Consider the following 17191-nt stretch of genomic DNA (forward strand, 5'->3'; position numbering starts at 1 on the left):
ATGGGTGTGAATTGGCGGTACGGTAGCAAAATGGGTGTTAACCAGCGTACGCTAAGCACTGCTTATACAATTTCTTGTATGAATTTGAGCGTACACATCTCCTATCTATGATCAAAGAATGAGAATCGGTAACCATAAAATCTAGATAACCGTACGGTGATATTGTGAACCTTAGTATGACACGTTCATCAGGTCATTGCTCATGTAAAAGTGATGTAGCATGAGAAATAGACAAGCCGTAATGATATGGGCAGCCACAGAGGGCAAGCGAGTCAGTGGGTGCGTATTGGGTGGCGGAGGATGAAAGAAGAAAAGGGAGAATATGGAGGAAGTCACCTTGAATGAAGGGAGAAGGAGTCTGTGCCAAAACTACAGCTCTACATTGATTGAATCCTCACACGTTATGGTGGCCTCTTCGATATTTCCAAGCTGCCTTCCTATTTTCAGGGGGGGGAGAGAGTAAGTGTGCAAATGTGCCAACTCATGCTAAGCTTCAGGATACATAGCTGAGGCCTCCACTAAATGTAAACGGCAGTATATTCTCCTGAGAAGACTCTGAAGTGGAGGCCTCTAGACCTTCTGCTTATAAGATTGTGGTTTACCCTCGTTGTGGAGAATGCATCATCATCTAATAAGAGCATTTGAGTTTCCGAGTTCACGTTGTGCCCCTCTGAATACTGTTCAACTAAGATTTTGCGAACCTGCTACAATATGACCGGTGTCAACAAAATCTGTCTTTGGTGTCCAATAGGGCAAAGAACTCCTGACAGATGGTATGCTTACTCGATACCAATTGATACCACTTGGCACTGATAATCTTACCAGCAGTCCGGAGAACCACAAGTTATCGAATTCTTCCCCAAGTGCCTCGAACGGTACGTCTATTACTCTCTCTTTATTTCAACTTCTGGCATGTCTAAGGTTTGTCTGTCCCAAGACTTTTAGAAGGTTCTACACAATCGTCTGGTTTAACATATGATGCTTCTGGTGCTAAGGATGAATCTCAAGGTCTTGCAGCTCCGTTGAGAGAAGATGCACCATGGAATGTTCGATATAAAAAGACCGAAGAAACTCTTGAGAATGTTCTCGTGAAGAGATTCAAAGACCCGGCATTGGGAGGTCGCAGCAATTTGACAGTGTTTCCGATTACTTCGGCTGTGTCGAAACGTCTAATGGTTCCGTGGCTGCAAGCATGAATGTGAATTTGAAGATTGAAATACACGTCAATCTGCAAGATATAACCTATGATCAGGAAGAAGAGAATTCACTGTCTGCGGCTGAGAGAACGAGCCGCAGAAATTGTTATCTTATTGGTTTTGGTACACAATTCGAGACATGACGTTAGAAGAGCTGGTGGCCTTCATATTTGAGTTTGGATCTATTGGTTGTCTTTTAGTTAGTAGCATCAAGAAATCTTTTATTACAAGAATTGATTAGCAGTATTTGTACCAAAGACCGCCCCATTGTACAAGATATTCAACTATGAATGTTGGTGATAGGAATTATTACCACGCTGGTCCCCAGATACGAATTAAAGCCAAGATAGCACTTCCCCATGTTCATCCATGAAGTCGCCGCTCTTGTCACCGGAACTGGTACAGGAAAGTTCCATTTCTACTTCCAGTATCAGCATTCAGTCAACTCCGGAACTTGCATCGCCTGCTTCTTGATTTTCAATTCAGGAAAATTTCTCGGCTGCTCAACCAGCTGTGACGCATAGGAATAGGCACTTGGCCAGATTTACTCAAATATACCCAAATAAAAATCCCGGGTATTTTGATGGATATCCAATTTGCTATATACATAGGATAGAGTAAAGACTTCATCAAAAGTTGCTGGGTACAGATTTACCCCCAGATATAATCATACGATATTCACATAATATTCACTTGATATTCAAAACTTTGATCTAATAACGAATTGAATTACATAGTCACGTGAACATATCACATAATTCACACAGTTGGATCACATGCCTGATGGTCGTGTTATTTGCTGCTTACTAATGATTGATTTTCTTTTTCGGTGAATCAGGGATCGATGTTTTTCTCCTCGGTGGACCTTCAGAAGGTTCTTGCCTCGAAATCAAGGCACAAGAGCTTGAGTTATGTAATCACCGTATGGTTTGAGGATGAGATACGAGTGAATCACATAATATTCGATCGTATGATTCACATGATGAATCATACCCCAAATACCCGTGAATAGGTACTTAGGTAGTCTTGTTTGCTTCTGCTTTATGAAAAGTACTTTCTGATTATTTAAATGATTCTAAGCTTTTGAACTGAATTTCCATAGTGTAATTCTAGAGTTCTTGACGGATCTGAAAGTAGAATACATGAAGGTCTTCGATATTGTACGTATATCCTCAATCTATATATATATTGTGTCTACCAGTGTGATCTTACCTCAAAATAGGCGCATGCCGATCATATTTCGTGTGTCAAACGTCCTCACAACTATACGAATGATCGGCATCTTCAACATTTGATTTGTGAACACACAGCATATACTTACTAGCTTGTTTTATAGGATTATTTGAAGTTTTTTAATTCATAATGATACTTTGATGTTGCTTAAAGTAATTCGCTCTATTTATATTTGTATATCTATACTTGGAACATTATATTCAAAAATTAGTCATCTGTGTATAATTACACAATTTCTATCTTATAGTACGCAAGCTATTCTATTATTACAAACCGATACAGATCGAGTCGATTTAGTAAAGTGTTTTGAAATCATTATGCGATGTACAATACTGCAAATAGCGGGCGTGAGTGGTTGCAGCCTGTTATCCGCAAACCCCCAACGGCAACACTGCGTGAGATGCGCCCGGATGGGATGCACAAGCGACATCACATATACTTGACATGCCACTTTCACAACGTGTTGCAACACCACCAAATCGTGACGAGAGCAAAGCAAACATTCATACACATAAAGGCTTGAGGTTCTTATGGGGAAGCGATGATCATATGGAAGTACATGTGTGCGACCAAATGCCTCGTGTAAGTTGCATTCCTTTTCACCTTCCAAGATGCTCAGTTGTGTAAAAGAGATAGGCAAAGAAGATTAACGCATCTTAGAATATCGTAGCTGATACGATTGAACATGCGGACTGGCTATCGCAATGAGTGCTTCATGTTGCTTCATGTTGTGGATAACAAAAACAATTTTGTATTATTTATTAAAATTAATTATTGATGTTTATTACTCATGGGAAATTGTAATAATAACAGTCAGACCTCGAATTTGACTTCGAATCTGACTCCTACTTGATTCTTTCGAGGAATATCGAATTACAAATTATAGTAGACTACTAATCTTATTATTAAAAACATTTTACTACTTTACATAATTCAGTAAATTTATTTTAAAGGGTTAGCGAGTTTCTTTTAAAAAACAGTGAATTTCTTTTAAGGGGTTAGCGAATTTCTTTTTAAAAACAGTGAATTTCTTTTAAAGGGTTAGCGAGTTTCTCTTAAAGAATAGTAAATTTATTTTAAAGGGTTAGCGAGTTTCTTTTAAAAAACAGTGAATTTCTTTTAAAGGGCTAGCGAAAAGTCATTTCAGATTCTAAACTTAAATAAAATTTATACCTTGATAGGCAAAATAAGTCAGAAGATTTGTAATCTTGTCGCGTGGTATCAAAAGGCAAAGGGGAAAGCGGAGAATAATAGAGGAAAATTCATAATAATATAAAAATGTAAATGGACCTTGTAGACTATAGAATAACTGCAAAAGCTATTGAATGGTATCGTCCTCATTCTGGACCCGCAAGAGAAAATAATACCCGGCTCAAAAATCATTGGAAATCTGGTACCCATCGAACTCGACGAGCTTTCAAAAGTCGATAGCCAGAGTTTAGGAATTGTGAATCAAGCCACGGCAGAGCGCTCCGTTGATCTTCTACTTGAGGAACAACTTGAGAATCCCAATCCGCGTCGGTAGACAGCCAGGGCCATGGTCGCTGATAATCGTGTGGGAGAGTTTGCGGGATTCATTGTCGGAGATACAGGAAAGATAGACAGGGGCGAGAAAGAACCTAAACCTAACCCGAATGAAAGCGATGTCATTGGCAATAGCGTTACCGGAGATGGGAAAATGCAGGTCGCAGTTTTTGGGATTGACCATTGATGGATGTAATTTTTTGATAAGCAAAGGTTGACTAATTTATAGGTGGCATTGTGGTATTTTGTTTGGAGGGGGAGAAGAGGCAGGTCTAGAATATCAACTATAAATACCTACCCAATCTCAAATTTTACTTCTTTTTCGAACTATGAGCTTCAATATAATGTTTGTGGGTGCATAGGGAATATCTCACTCTTATTCTAATCGTCGCAATTTCAACAGAGCGATGTCACTCTTACAGCAAACTACTATAAAGATTCGTGTGCTATGGGGGGCAATACCTGTAATACAGGTCCAAAGTTAGTAGAAAGTTTGAATATAATTGAGGTGATTAGGTTTGATGTTTTTGTCTTTCTCAATATATGGGTTTCAGAAATAATCAAAGTATTTATTCTTTAAGACTATATATTAGACTTAATGTAGACCCCTATATGGACATTTATAGTAGGTTATATTCCAAGTCTATAAAGAGATGAGAAAACCTCTGAATGGGTAGACACCATTTAATCTTTGAAATCTTTGAAATCTTTGAAATCTTTGAAATCTTTGAAATCTTTGAAATCTTTGAAATCTTTGAAATCTTTGAAATCTTTGAAATCTTTGAAATCTTTGAAATCTTTGAAATCTTTGAAATCTTTGAAATCTTTGAAATCTTTGAAATCTTTTTAAAAAACATCTTGAGCTGAAAATTCCGTATGAAGTACTATGCATGAGACGAAAAGCAGGATAGTATAAATGACTTTCGCGATACATTGTATTTGAATTAAACAAAACGAATCCTGTTATGAAATAATCATGAATTAACTTTTATCTTTCAAGTTTCTTGGCCCATGAGCTTCTAGCAATCTGTATGAACCTGTTAGCAGGGTGAATGAATCGGACGATGGGAATTAAACGCATACCAAGCTTCGAAGTCTCTTTCCGTAAACATAAATCGGCACCGCCAGCATGCAGATACCTGCATTGATTAAACCGATAATAATAAAAACGCTCTTTGCCCCAGCCGTCTCCAGCCATCCATTAATGAAAGAGCTGGAGACAAACACCATAATCGCCTTGACGAAATTGATGGTTACAAATGCTTGATTTGCATCTTTGGGATGGCAATCAATCACATATGTGAAGCTTGCTGAAGTCGCAAAGGGTACAGCTAAGGAATTGATCGTCATGAATGCTACAGGCCAATAGATAGGTAGTCCTCGTTCAACAGAGATACCGAAGCCGAAAAAGCCTATTGTAGAAAGAATGACGGCTGGTATCATCAGAGTTAAGCGAAACTCGGGCTCATAAACACCGTTATTGTGACGAGACATGAATGCAGCAATCTTATCCGCGGTCCAACCGGCCAACATTGTTGCGGCAATCCCCATGAAGAATTGGGGAAGATTTGTAAGACCAATTTGTGATGAAGATAAATTGTAAGGCGGAGCCGAGAAAATATTGACGGACAGGAGAGAGAAAGATATTAGCCATGTTTGAACTATGGCACAAGATTAGCATACACTATTCATGGGCTCAAGTATGTGCCGACCTACATGATGCATAAACAAAGGTGCTGACAATAACGGCGGGGTAGACGATAAGCGGAATAGGTTTGATTGCGGTTTTCCAAAAGCCTGCATCAGAGACACGACCGTTGTACAGAGAAAGTGTTTCAACAAATGTTTTCTTGGACTCTATTTCCTGGGTTTCAATCTCCATCGTGGATTCTTTCTCCGAGATATGAGTGTGCTCGAGTGTTTTTCGTTGGTATGAGGTCTCTGGAACAAAGAAGTATACCAGAGGAATGATTACTATGTAGCAAAGTGAGGTGATTCCAAAAGAAGCCGAAAATCCCATGGTTTCGATGATTACCCCTGAAATGACTTGACTGAAAATGATGAGTCCAAAAGCACCTAAAAAGCAGATTCAAGATGACTTACCCTAAAAGTGCACCTGTAAGAATAGCGAGTCCCCATACGGCCAGCTTTTGCCCTCGTTGATGAACGAAAAAGATATCGGACACTGTGGAGGTAACCAGCGTTTCTACCGGAGCACTAGCTGCACCTTGAATTGCCCGCATCACCGTTAAGGAAACGAGGCTCTGACTTGATGTTAAAGACTTTTCGGGGTTGTACAAAAAATAAGCTTACAGTGGCATAGAATCCCCAGACTGAAGTGATCAGCAGGACAACCAGAGATATGATAAACATAGGTCGTTTTCCCCACACTGTCGCAGCAGCGGAAGTGAAGAATGTGAATGTACCCGTAACCAAAGTCAAAACCCCTACCAAAGCTATTGACACAGCGTTGAAGCTGACATGATATGTAGCAGCTACTTCCCCAAATCCTGGAGTAACCATAGGACCGAGTCTGAGTGTTGTTAGAATTACTCTACTGTTTACCGAGTAAGCAGGTATACATACGATACAGTAAGCCCAGAGGCGATCGAAAGGATCCAAATAATAACATTTTTGCGAGTTGAAGACCTTGGACCCAATTAGTGATATACGATATTCCGGGTCTCATCGGCAAATACCAGTTCAGAGGATTATTTACACTATCACTAGGTTGAGGGATGAGAATAATTGAGCCAGACTTTTTGACGTCGGGATCGACTTCAACACCATCTGCCAAATCGACGCCTTCTTTGTTGAATAAAGTGGTTCCCGGAACTTTCGTCAATTTGTAATCATCCAGCACACCCCAAGCCATGTTGACGCTCTCACAAACAAGCAAGTGATAGAGATGGGTATCCTCCAAGCCAGCTTGAATTCGAGTATGATACTAGATGATGAAGTCTAGCTTGCACGAGTGTGATGAACAAGTAGTAGTCGTTATATTGACTTGAAAAAAATTGAAGAAATTGAAGAAATTGAAGAAATCGAGATGTGGCGGAGATCCAACATCTGCAAGTGCCAAGTCGCGGTCAAACCTCGTCCACATATGTGCCGAAAGACGGGAAGGACCGTCACATACTAAAAGATGGTAATTCAGCGAATCAACCCATGGCAAATAGAAGGATGGAATCCACAGTTGAGGCTTGTTTATATGCCTGACGATCCATGTCTCCGTTGAAGTGGAAGCAAAGCTCGATAGCCAAAAATGTTCCCTCATTGCATAAACTTCATTGAACTTTGTACAGGGTATTGTAACTCGATGCTACAGTATGTGTGGGGCATTTTGGACGAAAATTGCCGGTGAAACTATACCCTGCTGCGGTTAATTTCTGGATGTGAGATTTTAGATTGTCGAACGGCGGGGAATATGCAACACCTATTGAAAACCCTGGCTTCGTGCTGTCAAAATGAAAGCCAATTGCCGGGTAAGATGATTCGAAGTATAATTGAGCATCTTGAATCAGATGATCGAGGCTCTTGCATGACTTGACTATGTTGAAATCGCGAGAAATTTGCAACCATTATCAATACGGGCAGGTAGAAGTTTTTGAGGGTGGCATTCCACTCATTCAAGAAGGCGTTGGGAGGTGCGGCTGTCTCGGATTGATCCAATCTTCAAATGGGATTGCACTTTTCAGAATAGATGGATTATTTATGGCCGGTAGCGTTAATTCATTAGATAAAGCTAGATAGAATCGGTAGTACACTCTTATTAGTCAAATCGTCGCAAATCTTGACGTGAGGAAATCTCAGAATGCGGTAGTAGTAGTAATACCATGATCCATTCGATGAAAATGTTCGAGGTTGATTTCACGGGGGTCTGTGCACATTTCGTGTGGGGCCAAGTGAGCGTGGGGCTGAGTAAGCAGGATAAGGTTAATCCAGACGACAACCCAATGTGAAACGATAAAATAAGAACTCGTGGAAAGTACCACCAGACATCCAGCATTACAGCAAGAAAATCAAGTGATATAGTAGCTAAAATGTACTGAGGACTGTGAACCTTTCAACAAGGATTTCTTGGCGATAGAAGGGATTTGTCCAAAGCTGAGTGAAATTGCGAGATAGCACAACGTTTTCGCGAATTGGACTTGTGTGAACGAACGTATGAAAGCTTTCTTGGATAATGTACTTCCTAAAAGATGTGTCTCCTAAGTTGATAGACATAACCTTGTACAAAACATGGGCGACTGCATCATATATTGCGATCCTTGATGCTAGCATCATGACCTTGCTCTCTTCGACATCTTCAACTGCCCCTGGAATAGACTATGTCGATTCTGCGGTAGAACTACTTGCATGCATCTCAAGGGCTTCCTTGAAGCAGGTAAAGTATTTTCTGTCTACTGCCGATGAATTTCGGCTATCTGCTATTCACACCAGTGCTCAGTGGTAAATTGACGAATTCTGGTGTTTGCTTTTCTGATATACAGCTTGGAATTTTGACTTCAAATTCTTGCCATTGCTCTTCTATGTCAGGCTCAAGATGATGATAATGAAGGGAGTTACTCGACCTCGCGAACCTATAAGCGAAAAGCACGCAGATACGATCGGCGCTGGGGAACCTTCTGGACAAATAGACTTTGAAATGGCCAATGACGCTAGAAGACGCCAATTTCGTTAATAAAAACTTCATCCAAGGAAAGACCGGTAATGCTCTTTCAATTAACTTGTCGCTAGTACCGATTCTATCAATAAGCTGTGTTTTGAATATTTTCCCATCTTTCGTATGTCTTCAATCCCTCATTCTAATCTTCCGTCTGTAATTATTACCCCTTTGATTTACTGTTTCCCTGCGGATTCAATGATTCCAGTATTTGTTTTTGTAAGCGGTGTATATACAGCCATGCGACTCGTTCACCCGAAGGGCCGCGGTTTCAACATACTGAAGAATACTTGTTTAGAAAAAATGCACGACTTTCGGAGAATAAGAGGACGTGCCAGGAACAGTTCCATAGTGAGGAGACTCGATAATGCGCAGATTTAAATATTCAAGCAAAAGCGCAATCTTATTTTATGCCTGCTTAGTGTGCGCCGGGATCTAAAGAGTACAAATTGATGAGTGTGGGAAATGCATTGTCGAATACTTTAGGTCGAAAAGTACACAAAATTTGATTGAGTATCGACAAGTAGTGAGACTATCCATTAAATTCCTGATCAATTAGAGAGTTCATGTTCTGTGTTGTTTGGGTAAATCTTATTGTACTCATTGGCCTTGTTGTAGATCTGGGAAATGTCGAAATTGATGTGATAAATTCATTTGAGCCAGTGACCTTGCAAGCACAAGTTGAAATTACTAAAGGCACTCATAAACAGCTTATCGTACATTAGTATCATCCGAAGGTTCTCGAAGCTTTTGAATGTGATGCTTGAGTGAATTACGTCTCAACCATTTCATTTTGTTGCATATCTGAGGAACATCGAAATCGACGTCATGCTCATTAGGGAGCCAATAGACTGACGAGCGCAAGTTTATAGATGTAGTCTGAAGTTTATGAACGTGCGCCTAAGGTGAATTATATTGCCATCGAATTCTTTTGTTGCATATCTGAGGAACATCGAAATTGACGTCATGCTCATTGAGGACCCAATTGATTCACGAGCGCAAACATTTGAAGATGAGAAGTCGCAGACTAGCCGCGGGAGCTATAACTAGCGTCGCACTACTTCCCGCAGCACGTTTGGAGACGCTCGTGGTTGACTGGGTGGTTTGAGACGTTGAAAAGTTTTGTTGCATATCTCAAAAAAAGACAAAGTTTCAGAGCTCAAAATCTCAAAAGGACCAATAACTGGGCGAGCGCAAAATGACCCAAGCTTTGCGCTCGTTTGTTTATTGGTCTCTTTGAAATCGTAATCTGCGGTAATTCTAAGCCAGAGGTCTAGAACTCTGGTGCGTTTTGAGCTAAGTGCAAATGCCGAAGCCCCCTGTCTTGTATCTGCCGCCTTTCCGCCTTCTCCACGTTTTCTGGCCCTTTAAGGTAGAGTTTTGGGATTCTAGACGTGCAACAAATCTTCCATAAGGCGGGATGGCGCCATAGAAAGTGAATGATGGGACAAATGGGATGCGGGGTACTATTTTGTTGCATATCTGAAAGTTTGACACTTTTCTTAGCGTCCCTTGGAATGGTTGGCTCTCGTTGAGCGCAAAGGGAAATGGAAGAGAAAAAAGTGACCAAAGCTTTGCGCTCGTCAGTCTATTGGACATATTCCAATATTCGTAGATTTTTGTTGCACATCTGAAGGTTTGATCTTTTTGTTAGCGGCCTTTGGAATGGTTGGCTCTCGATGAGCGCAGAGGAATAGAAGGGCCTAGGCTTTGCGCTCGTAAGTCTATTGGGCACATTCCATGAATTTGGAAAGTCTTGTTGCATATCTGAATGTTTGATCTTTTTCTTAGCGTCTTTTGAAATGGTTGGCTCTCGTTGAGCGCAAAAGAAAACAGAAGAGAAGAAGTGACCCAAGCTTTGCGCTCGAAAATCTATTGGTCGCAGGATATATAAGTGAGAGAAGAAAGCCAGATTGGAAGAAGGTCACACGTGATTAGGGTTCGTGAGGTCGCGGCTTCGCTATTCACCTTCAACCTCTTAAACTTGATTAGCTTGGAAAACCTTTCCCTTGAAATCTTGTTTAACCTCGACAAAATATATTGAGTGTGATCATCAAACGCCAACCATCGACGAGTCCGGCCATTTTTTCCAAAACTGATGTCCTGCACAGTATTTTACAACAGGTTGGGTTGAATGGAACAAGGTTCGGCTTCGATACAACTTTACGACGGTAGATAGGACTGCGTGGTGGGTAGAAATGCGACTTTGGCGATCTATGAGGAAATACCGAACACCCGGAGACTGTGCAAGTGACCTCGATGCAAAGACGGAGATACAAGATTACTGTGAAGATTTTCAACTTGTGCGACCGAAGGGTTGATGGATTTGGTGAGTTTACTGCAACTGCGATGAGGCGAAGATGTGATTGATGGAATCAATGGATCCTATGGAACTCGAATTTCACGAGAAGATTCAACTAGAGCCCACGGACGTAAGCGATTTCAATACGATATTGATGCTCGGGGTATTATGGAAATATTGCGGTTTAGTGCGACTTGTGTGGCTCAAGTTGAGGTGAAATCTGATCAGCAGGCTTTTGCGACAAGAATTGACTGGACTCGATAGACGCCATAGACTCAGATACGACGGTGATAAATATGGATTCCAAGGAGCTCAAATCGACGTGTGTAACAAAAATGCAGCTGAACTGCGTCGAAACAGCTTCACGATAAAGGCGAAGATGGGTTTTGTCGAACTTCAAACGAACACGATAGTAGTGCTTAGCAGACGCGAAGATAAGCTTCATAGGCCTTGGCCGGTTTAATTGCGTCTTGTTGCGAAAAATGTGAAGAGTGATTTATGTGACTCAATGAGAACTAGGGAGAAATCACCTTGAACTGGATGCTCAATTGCGACAACACAAAAGGAGAAAGTAAGACACGCATGACCAGGACTGCCCAATAATACTCTTAAGATAGCAGGTACTAGACAGTGCGCTGTGGTCCTGAACGATATATGGAACAACGTGGGACACTGAATATTGACCGTTTCCACGATTTGGGAAGAAAATGCTGCAGCCACTTGAAGGAAACGGAACCTAACATTTTCTTGCACATGTTTCAGTGCACGTACCATATTATGCTCGGTTTATTTTGGACTCCCCCTTGGAAGAAAATCGAAAAATATACCAGCTCCAATAAATTTGATGATGAACTTCTATTTCAGCTCTAGCTGATGAAAGAGATTGGATGCTTGGTAAGTAATCTTACAGAGTTTGATTGTATTCTAACAAGTCGCCATTACCATCTGTATGAATGCGAAGGATGCGGAGAAGAATCATGTTAATCGGAAGTCAACACTGAATCGACATTGATCAATCGGAAGGTACCTGCGGATAGTGGACGACTAATCACGGGGACCCTACGAGATACGCCATGAAGTCTAGATTGATGAATGGATGTGATGAACCACACTTGTCAGTATTGAAGGAAAAGAGTGGTGAAAGCCGATGGATGCCATGGAAAGAGTCTTTCGAGGCACACTACTTGATGAGGGAGCCTGACCCTGGCTTTACCACTCGCTTGCCTGGAAAAGTTCTGTAAAGGGCGAAAGGGGAAAGACATAAAAGCAATGAATAAAAGAAGTAGCGGGTGCAGGAGAAAGATGAGGGGCAAGCGGAAGGCAAAGGATGCGAGGAGAATACAGGAGGTGGCAGTCTGCTTGAAGGGGACAAAAGACTCAAGCCCGAAACCAGCAAAGCCATTAACGCCTCTGAAGAAAGTTGACGGGAGCACACGAGCAATTCGAACGATCAGACTGTAATAACAACAAAGCGGAATGGGCTGGCTCATAAACAGCTGCGAGAATACAATCCCTAGTTGATCCTCACAAGCTGATACATAAGAAAAGGAAACTTCCTCGCCGTCAGAAGGACTGGAACATGTGAGTTGTTGTGAATGGCCCATACTGATTTACCCAAGTTTCAGGGCGGACTGTTTAAGCTACACGATAGATGATTCTGCAATATCTCAAGCTACCCAACCAACAAACAAATATAAAAGGGACCGACCCATACGGACCAAGCGCACTTCAAGTTGATCAAACCCTGCTATCGATCTCCAAATGACAGAATGTCAGTATAAGGAGTCAATTTGTCCGGAAGAGCGCTGCCCACAAATTCGAGACGCCAGTTTTTGGCTTGGAGCAAGGGCTTATGACGGATGAAGACGGGAATATTCATACTACTACATATGAATAGAACCCTTTGGCGCACCAAAACGAAAATTAAAAAACAATACGCTCAAATCTCGAGAGGACCGGCAGCTCTGCTTGTTCAGCATCTGAGACCTCATAGGGGTGCGGAACCGAGTCTCTTTTTCTGGTTTAGAAGTAGGTTATTGAGACAGCAGGTATGCCGAGAATTCTTGATTCAATGGGCTATTTTCACACTATGTTAGATCAGGTATGAGTCCATGGAAAGCTCCACACTCCCAGCTTTGTTTTGATGCTCTCACAATTGCTGATCTACTTTGATATGCACAAGTACTTAGCAAGCTTCATGTCATTGATACCTGCTTTTTCTCTCAAATGTTTGATTATTTTCCATTGTTGAATCACAGAATACACCACATTGACACGAAGTAGTGTGGCCTCCGCACCTCACTACAATTGGGATCGGAGAAGCCTGAGGCTGGGAGAGCGTGAGCTGATTTCGAAAAGTGAATATAAAATGTCAGACCCAGGCTGTTCTTCATTAATATATAGTCATTCCAAACCTCCCCGAATCTTCTTCCAATTTATCTTAACCTTTTGCAACAGAGAAATCACAAAACAAGGTCAAAACTTAAAAGCTTATAGGCTCACCTACCGAGTTGGTCTCTCCCCCAAAATTGTGTACAGAGCTTCAAAGACTCTGACTAACTTTGTAAAATAGTGGCAGAGATTGTACGCTCCTCAGAACAAGATTTGATGATATCATCATTATCTATCCTCTCTTTACATCTCCCTGACCCAGAAGGCAAAATCATAGCTCAGATCCTGGACCCTATAAAGACCGACAAGCTTGAAACATTTCACTGTTTTCCATCCCTGATCAAGGAGCTGCAAATCAAAATATGGCAATTCGCTTTTCCTCCTCCACGAAGAGTCGAAGTACGACCCAATCGCTTCTGCCGCCAAAGGGAGCCTCACTGCTCTTCATGTAAATGCAGAGCCAAGCACACGGCTCCTTTGCCCATAACACTGTATGTCAATCAGCAAAGTCGAGAGGAGACACTCAGACACTATCGACTTGTTTGGATGACGCCAGAAACACAAGGCACTTTCAACGGCAAAGTAAAACCTCTTTGCTTCGATCCATCACGCGACTTTTTGTACACAGACATTTTCGACATGATGTGTTGTACTCGTTCTGATTGGATGGCTCCATTGATCGCCAATCGATTCCTGAAGAGAGATGGCTTCAAAGATGTAAGAGTCTTGGAGGTTCGCTCTTGGGAATGGCATGATAGTATCGGCGAATCTCTAAAAACGCCATATTGCGTTGCATTAGAAGTCTTTACACAACTTGAGGAAATACGCCTCATGCTACATCATCCATCGCAATACCTTCCAAAGTTCTGTGCAGATTGTAGAAGCAGGCATCAAGGGAGGCCATGGACTAAGTCTATGGAAAAGAAAAGTATAGATGCGATGACCGCATTTTTTCAGCGCATTCATGATGATACCGCCGTCGGTGAACAGCTCGCTGAGTGGGGATTTCAGTCACATACTAAACATGAGATGGCGGAAGTCAAGATTCCTAAAATTGTTGTTGTTCCATGGACTAGACGATGTTAAGTGGGCTATGCGCTAGTAATTCGAAAGTTAGGTGCACTTCTGGCTCCTCTTCATGAAGCGCTACCCAAGTGATACGGGGCTGACAATTAAGATTGCGCTTAGCGGGTTCGGATAGTGCGATGAGTTTATAGCAGAATAACGTTGAATTTTTACATCATCTCTTTACATGTGCAAATGCTTTCCCGTCGAGGCGTTTGAAGATTTTACCAATATCAAGAGACCTTTCGTATTTTCATGGCAACATTTTCCCAGGCTTCCCCTTCCCTTACTCTTCCTGCTCCGCCATGAACCCCAAACACTCTTACGGCCTTTGGCATCCACCATTTTCTCGTCGCGTTAATCTTTCTCGTATCTCGAGAAAAATTCACAACGCCAAATCTTTGCTTTACAGCTTTTAATTCGGAGATTTCGAGCCTAGTCACCCTTGGTTTCCCTACAAAGTTCATCGTAGTGATATCGACCTGTGCATCTTTTGGTGGGTTCTTTGAGTATCTCATCAATAGATCTCGTGAATTACGAGCGAAATTGGGCAGCCTGAGATGGATGTAATTGACAAATGGCGATGTTATATATGCCACGAACACCACTGGAACAGCTCCAGATAGTAGAACTTGGAATTATATTAGTTTCTGAGAAAAGAAGGACTCGGTAGTTTTTGATGACATTGCTTCATTTAAATTCCGCAGAATTCGGGATCTTAGCATTAACTTACCAGCAGGTGCCACCCATTCAGGTCCATCCTCCGCATAGTAATGTGCTGGCGCTACAACTAGAGTAAAAAATACAAATATGAAAATAGTTGTAACTTTCAAGCAGCCAAGAAACACTGTTCTTCCAGTCCCAGAATGATAGATAAGCAGACGTTCGGGATATGCTATTTACAGTTAGTTTGAATAACACAAAGAGGCAGATGTACTGACCGGGCCTTTTGCTTGCATATTGTGGTGTTGGTACAGGTTGTGGTGTTGCTGCTCGTGGTATTTTATTTTTTGTAACCTGACTAGCGTATCTGAAACCAGCTGTTCGAAGACATGATAAGGGTCTCTGGATAGCCAACCCTCTGGGCGCCGTTAATCGTGCGAGCAATGTTATCATTGCAATTGATCACGGGTATGGCGAGGGGAAAGAATGTCGTCAAGAAAATATATTTGGGAACGAATTATCAATCAATCATTATTCTGCTTGTGGCCGAATGGCTGATCCAATGTCAAATCGAATCTCAATATCTGGCAGCTGTGTAATATTTCAAATATTGTTTAAATGGATACAGCATAGAAATAAATTTGATACAATGGCCAAGCGCGTTTGACGCCACGGGCCGCGATATTTAGCCGCGGTTACATATCTCGGTATCATTGTAACAGATTACCGTTAGACTTTAGGAACGAATAGTATTTGCTCACACAACATTTGGGGAAGTATGATATTGCGGAGATATTGCAGATAAAGACAAGAGGCGCTCGCCTTTTCACTCGGTACAATGATTTCACAATACATCGGAACAATCGCTTTCTTGATTTGCAGCATCTTGAGTATCAACGTCACGGCATACACTCCTTTATCCGATCAGACATTCCATAGTCTCCCATCTGCAGACGCAGATTTTGATATACATAATGGGGCCATTCTTTCCCCGATTTTGATCCCTAGAGTCCCAGGAACCCCAGGAATCCAAACTGTTCAAAGACACTTCGTTGATTTCTTTACAACGCATCTTCCGGAATGGACAATTGAATTCCAAAACTCGACTTCGAAGACTCCCGTCACCGGTGACAAACAAGTACCATTTGTTAATATTATTATAACGCGCGATCCTCCTTGGGCGAAATCTGGAGATGTTGGAAGATTGGCCTTGGTTGCACATTACGATAGCAAACTCACCCCTACAGGATTTATTGGCGCAACTGACAGTGCAGCTCCGTGTGCGATGATTATGCACGCAGCTAGAAGCGTGGATCAGGCATTGACGAATAAATGGGAGGCTATGAAAACGGCGGGTGATATTGGTTTGGAGGAAGAAAAGGGTGTTCAAATACTGTTCCTCGACGGCGAAGAAGCATTCCTGAGCTGGACTAATGATGATTCTCTTTATGGCGCAAGGTGAGTGATTTTTTCCAAATCCGCACAAATCGCAAACTAACTCATTCAGGGCATTGGCGGAAACATGGGAAGCGACAGCTCATGCAGCTATGTCGAATTACAAAAATCCATTGGACTCGATTAGCTTATTCCTTCTTCTTGATCTTCTTGGGCACGAAAATCCAAGCATTCCTTCATATTTCGAAACTACACATTGGGCATACAAAAGTCTTGCTACCATCGAAAATCGTTTACGATGGCTTGGGATAGCTCAAACAAAAGTCGAACACCATTTCCTTCCCGATGTAAGTCGGACTGCCTTTTCTGGTTTTGGTGGTGTACAGGATGATCATATACCTTTTATGGCCCGTGGTGTGGAAATTTTACACATGATACCTAACCCATTCCCGAGCGTTTGGCATCATATTGAGGATGACGGGGAGCATTTAGACATGCGTACAGTAGAGGATTGGGCCAAAATGCTAACAGCATTTGTTGCTGAATGGATGGATCTGGAGGGACATTTTCCATCGAAGGCACAAGCGGAAGCAAAAAAGGCAAAGAGAGACACTACTTCCGATAGAAAGACTGAACTGTGAGTTGTTCATAGTCACTTTGTAGCTTCCAAAACTCGTATTAATTTTGTAGTAGTAATGAGACTTAGGGATGCCAACTGGATATATCGCTTCAGTCAAATGATGTCTGCTTATTCGA

At 41.7% G+C, this 17191-nt stretch overlaps 5 protein-coding genes across 5 annotated transcripts; 3 read left to right on the plus strand and 2 right to left on the minus strand.

Moving 5' to 3' along the window:
• Nucleotides 1-711: 711 nt before the first annotated feature.
• Nucleotides 712-1196, plus strand: EAE98_005131 (uncharacterized protein; the record flags this gene model as incomplete). Its single annotated transcript, XM_038952752.1, has 3 exons — nt 712-773; nt 826-875; nt 946-1196. 3 exons carry the CDS (start codon nt 712-714, stop codon nt 1194-1196), a joined length of 363 nt encoding a protein of 120 aa, XP_038810594.1.
• Nucleotides 1197-4941: 3745 nt separating this feature from the next.
• On the minus strand, nt 4942-6828 carry EAE98_005132 (uncharacterized protein; the record flags this gene model as incomplete). Its single annotated transcript, XM_038952753.1, has 7 exons — nt 4942-4980; nt 5037-5614; nt 5670-6004; nt 6057-6217; nt 6267-6486; nt 6540-6602; nt 6653-6828. 7 exons carry the CDS (start codon nt 6826-6828, stop codon nt 4942-4944), a joined length of 1572 nt encoding a protein of 523 aa, XP_038810595.1.
• Nucleotides 6829-13010: 6182 nt separating this feature from the next.
• On the plus strand, nt 13011-14398 carry EAE98_005133 (uncharacterized protein; the record flags this gene model as incomplete). The annotated part of the gene is made up of 3 exons (XM_038952754.1): nt 13011-13022; nt 13418-13430; nt 13494-14398. The coding sequence occupies 3 exons, from the start codon at nt 13011-13013 to the stop codon at nt 14396-14398; spliced, it is 930 nt and encodes a 309-aa protein (XP_038810596.1).
• On the minus strand, nt 14390-15646 carry EAE98_005134 (uncharacterized protein). Its single transcript, XM_038952755.1, has 3 exons — nt 15319-15646; nt 15111-15272; nt 14390-15008 (listed from the first exon to the last, which is right to left on the minus strand). The coding sequence occupies exons 1-3, from the start codon at nt 15491-15493 to the stop codon at nt 14611-14613; spliced, it is 735 nt and encodes a 244-aa protein (XP_038810597.1). The 5' UTR covers nt 15494-15646; the 3' UTR covers nt 14390-14610.
• A 232-nt stretch (nt 15647-15878) lies between these two features.
• Nucleotides 15879-17141, plus strand: EAE98_005135 (uncharacterized protein; the record flags this gene model as incomplete). Its single annotated transcript, XM_038952756.1, has 3 exons — nt 15879-16498; nt 16548-17072; nt 17126-17141. The coding sequence occupies 3 exons, from the start codon at nt 15879-15881 to the stop codon at nt 17139-17141; spliced, it is 1161 nt and encodes a 386-aa protein (XP_038810598.1).
• Between the last annotated feature and the right edge of the window lie 50 nt (nt 17142-17191).

Source organism: Botrytis deweyae (assembly GCF_014898535.1).
Source record: "Botrytis deweyae strain B1 chromosome Unknown BDEW_010, whole genome shotgun sequence".
Lineage (NCBI taxonomy): Eukaryota > Fungi > Ascomycota > Leotiomycetes > Helotiales > Sclerotiniaceae > Botrytis > Botrytis deweyae.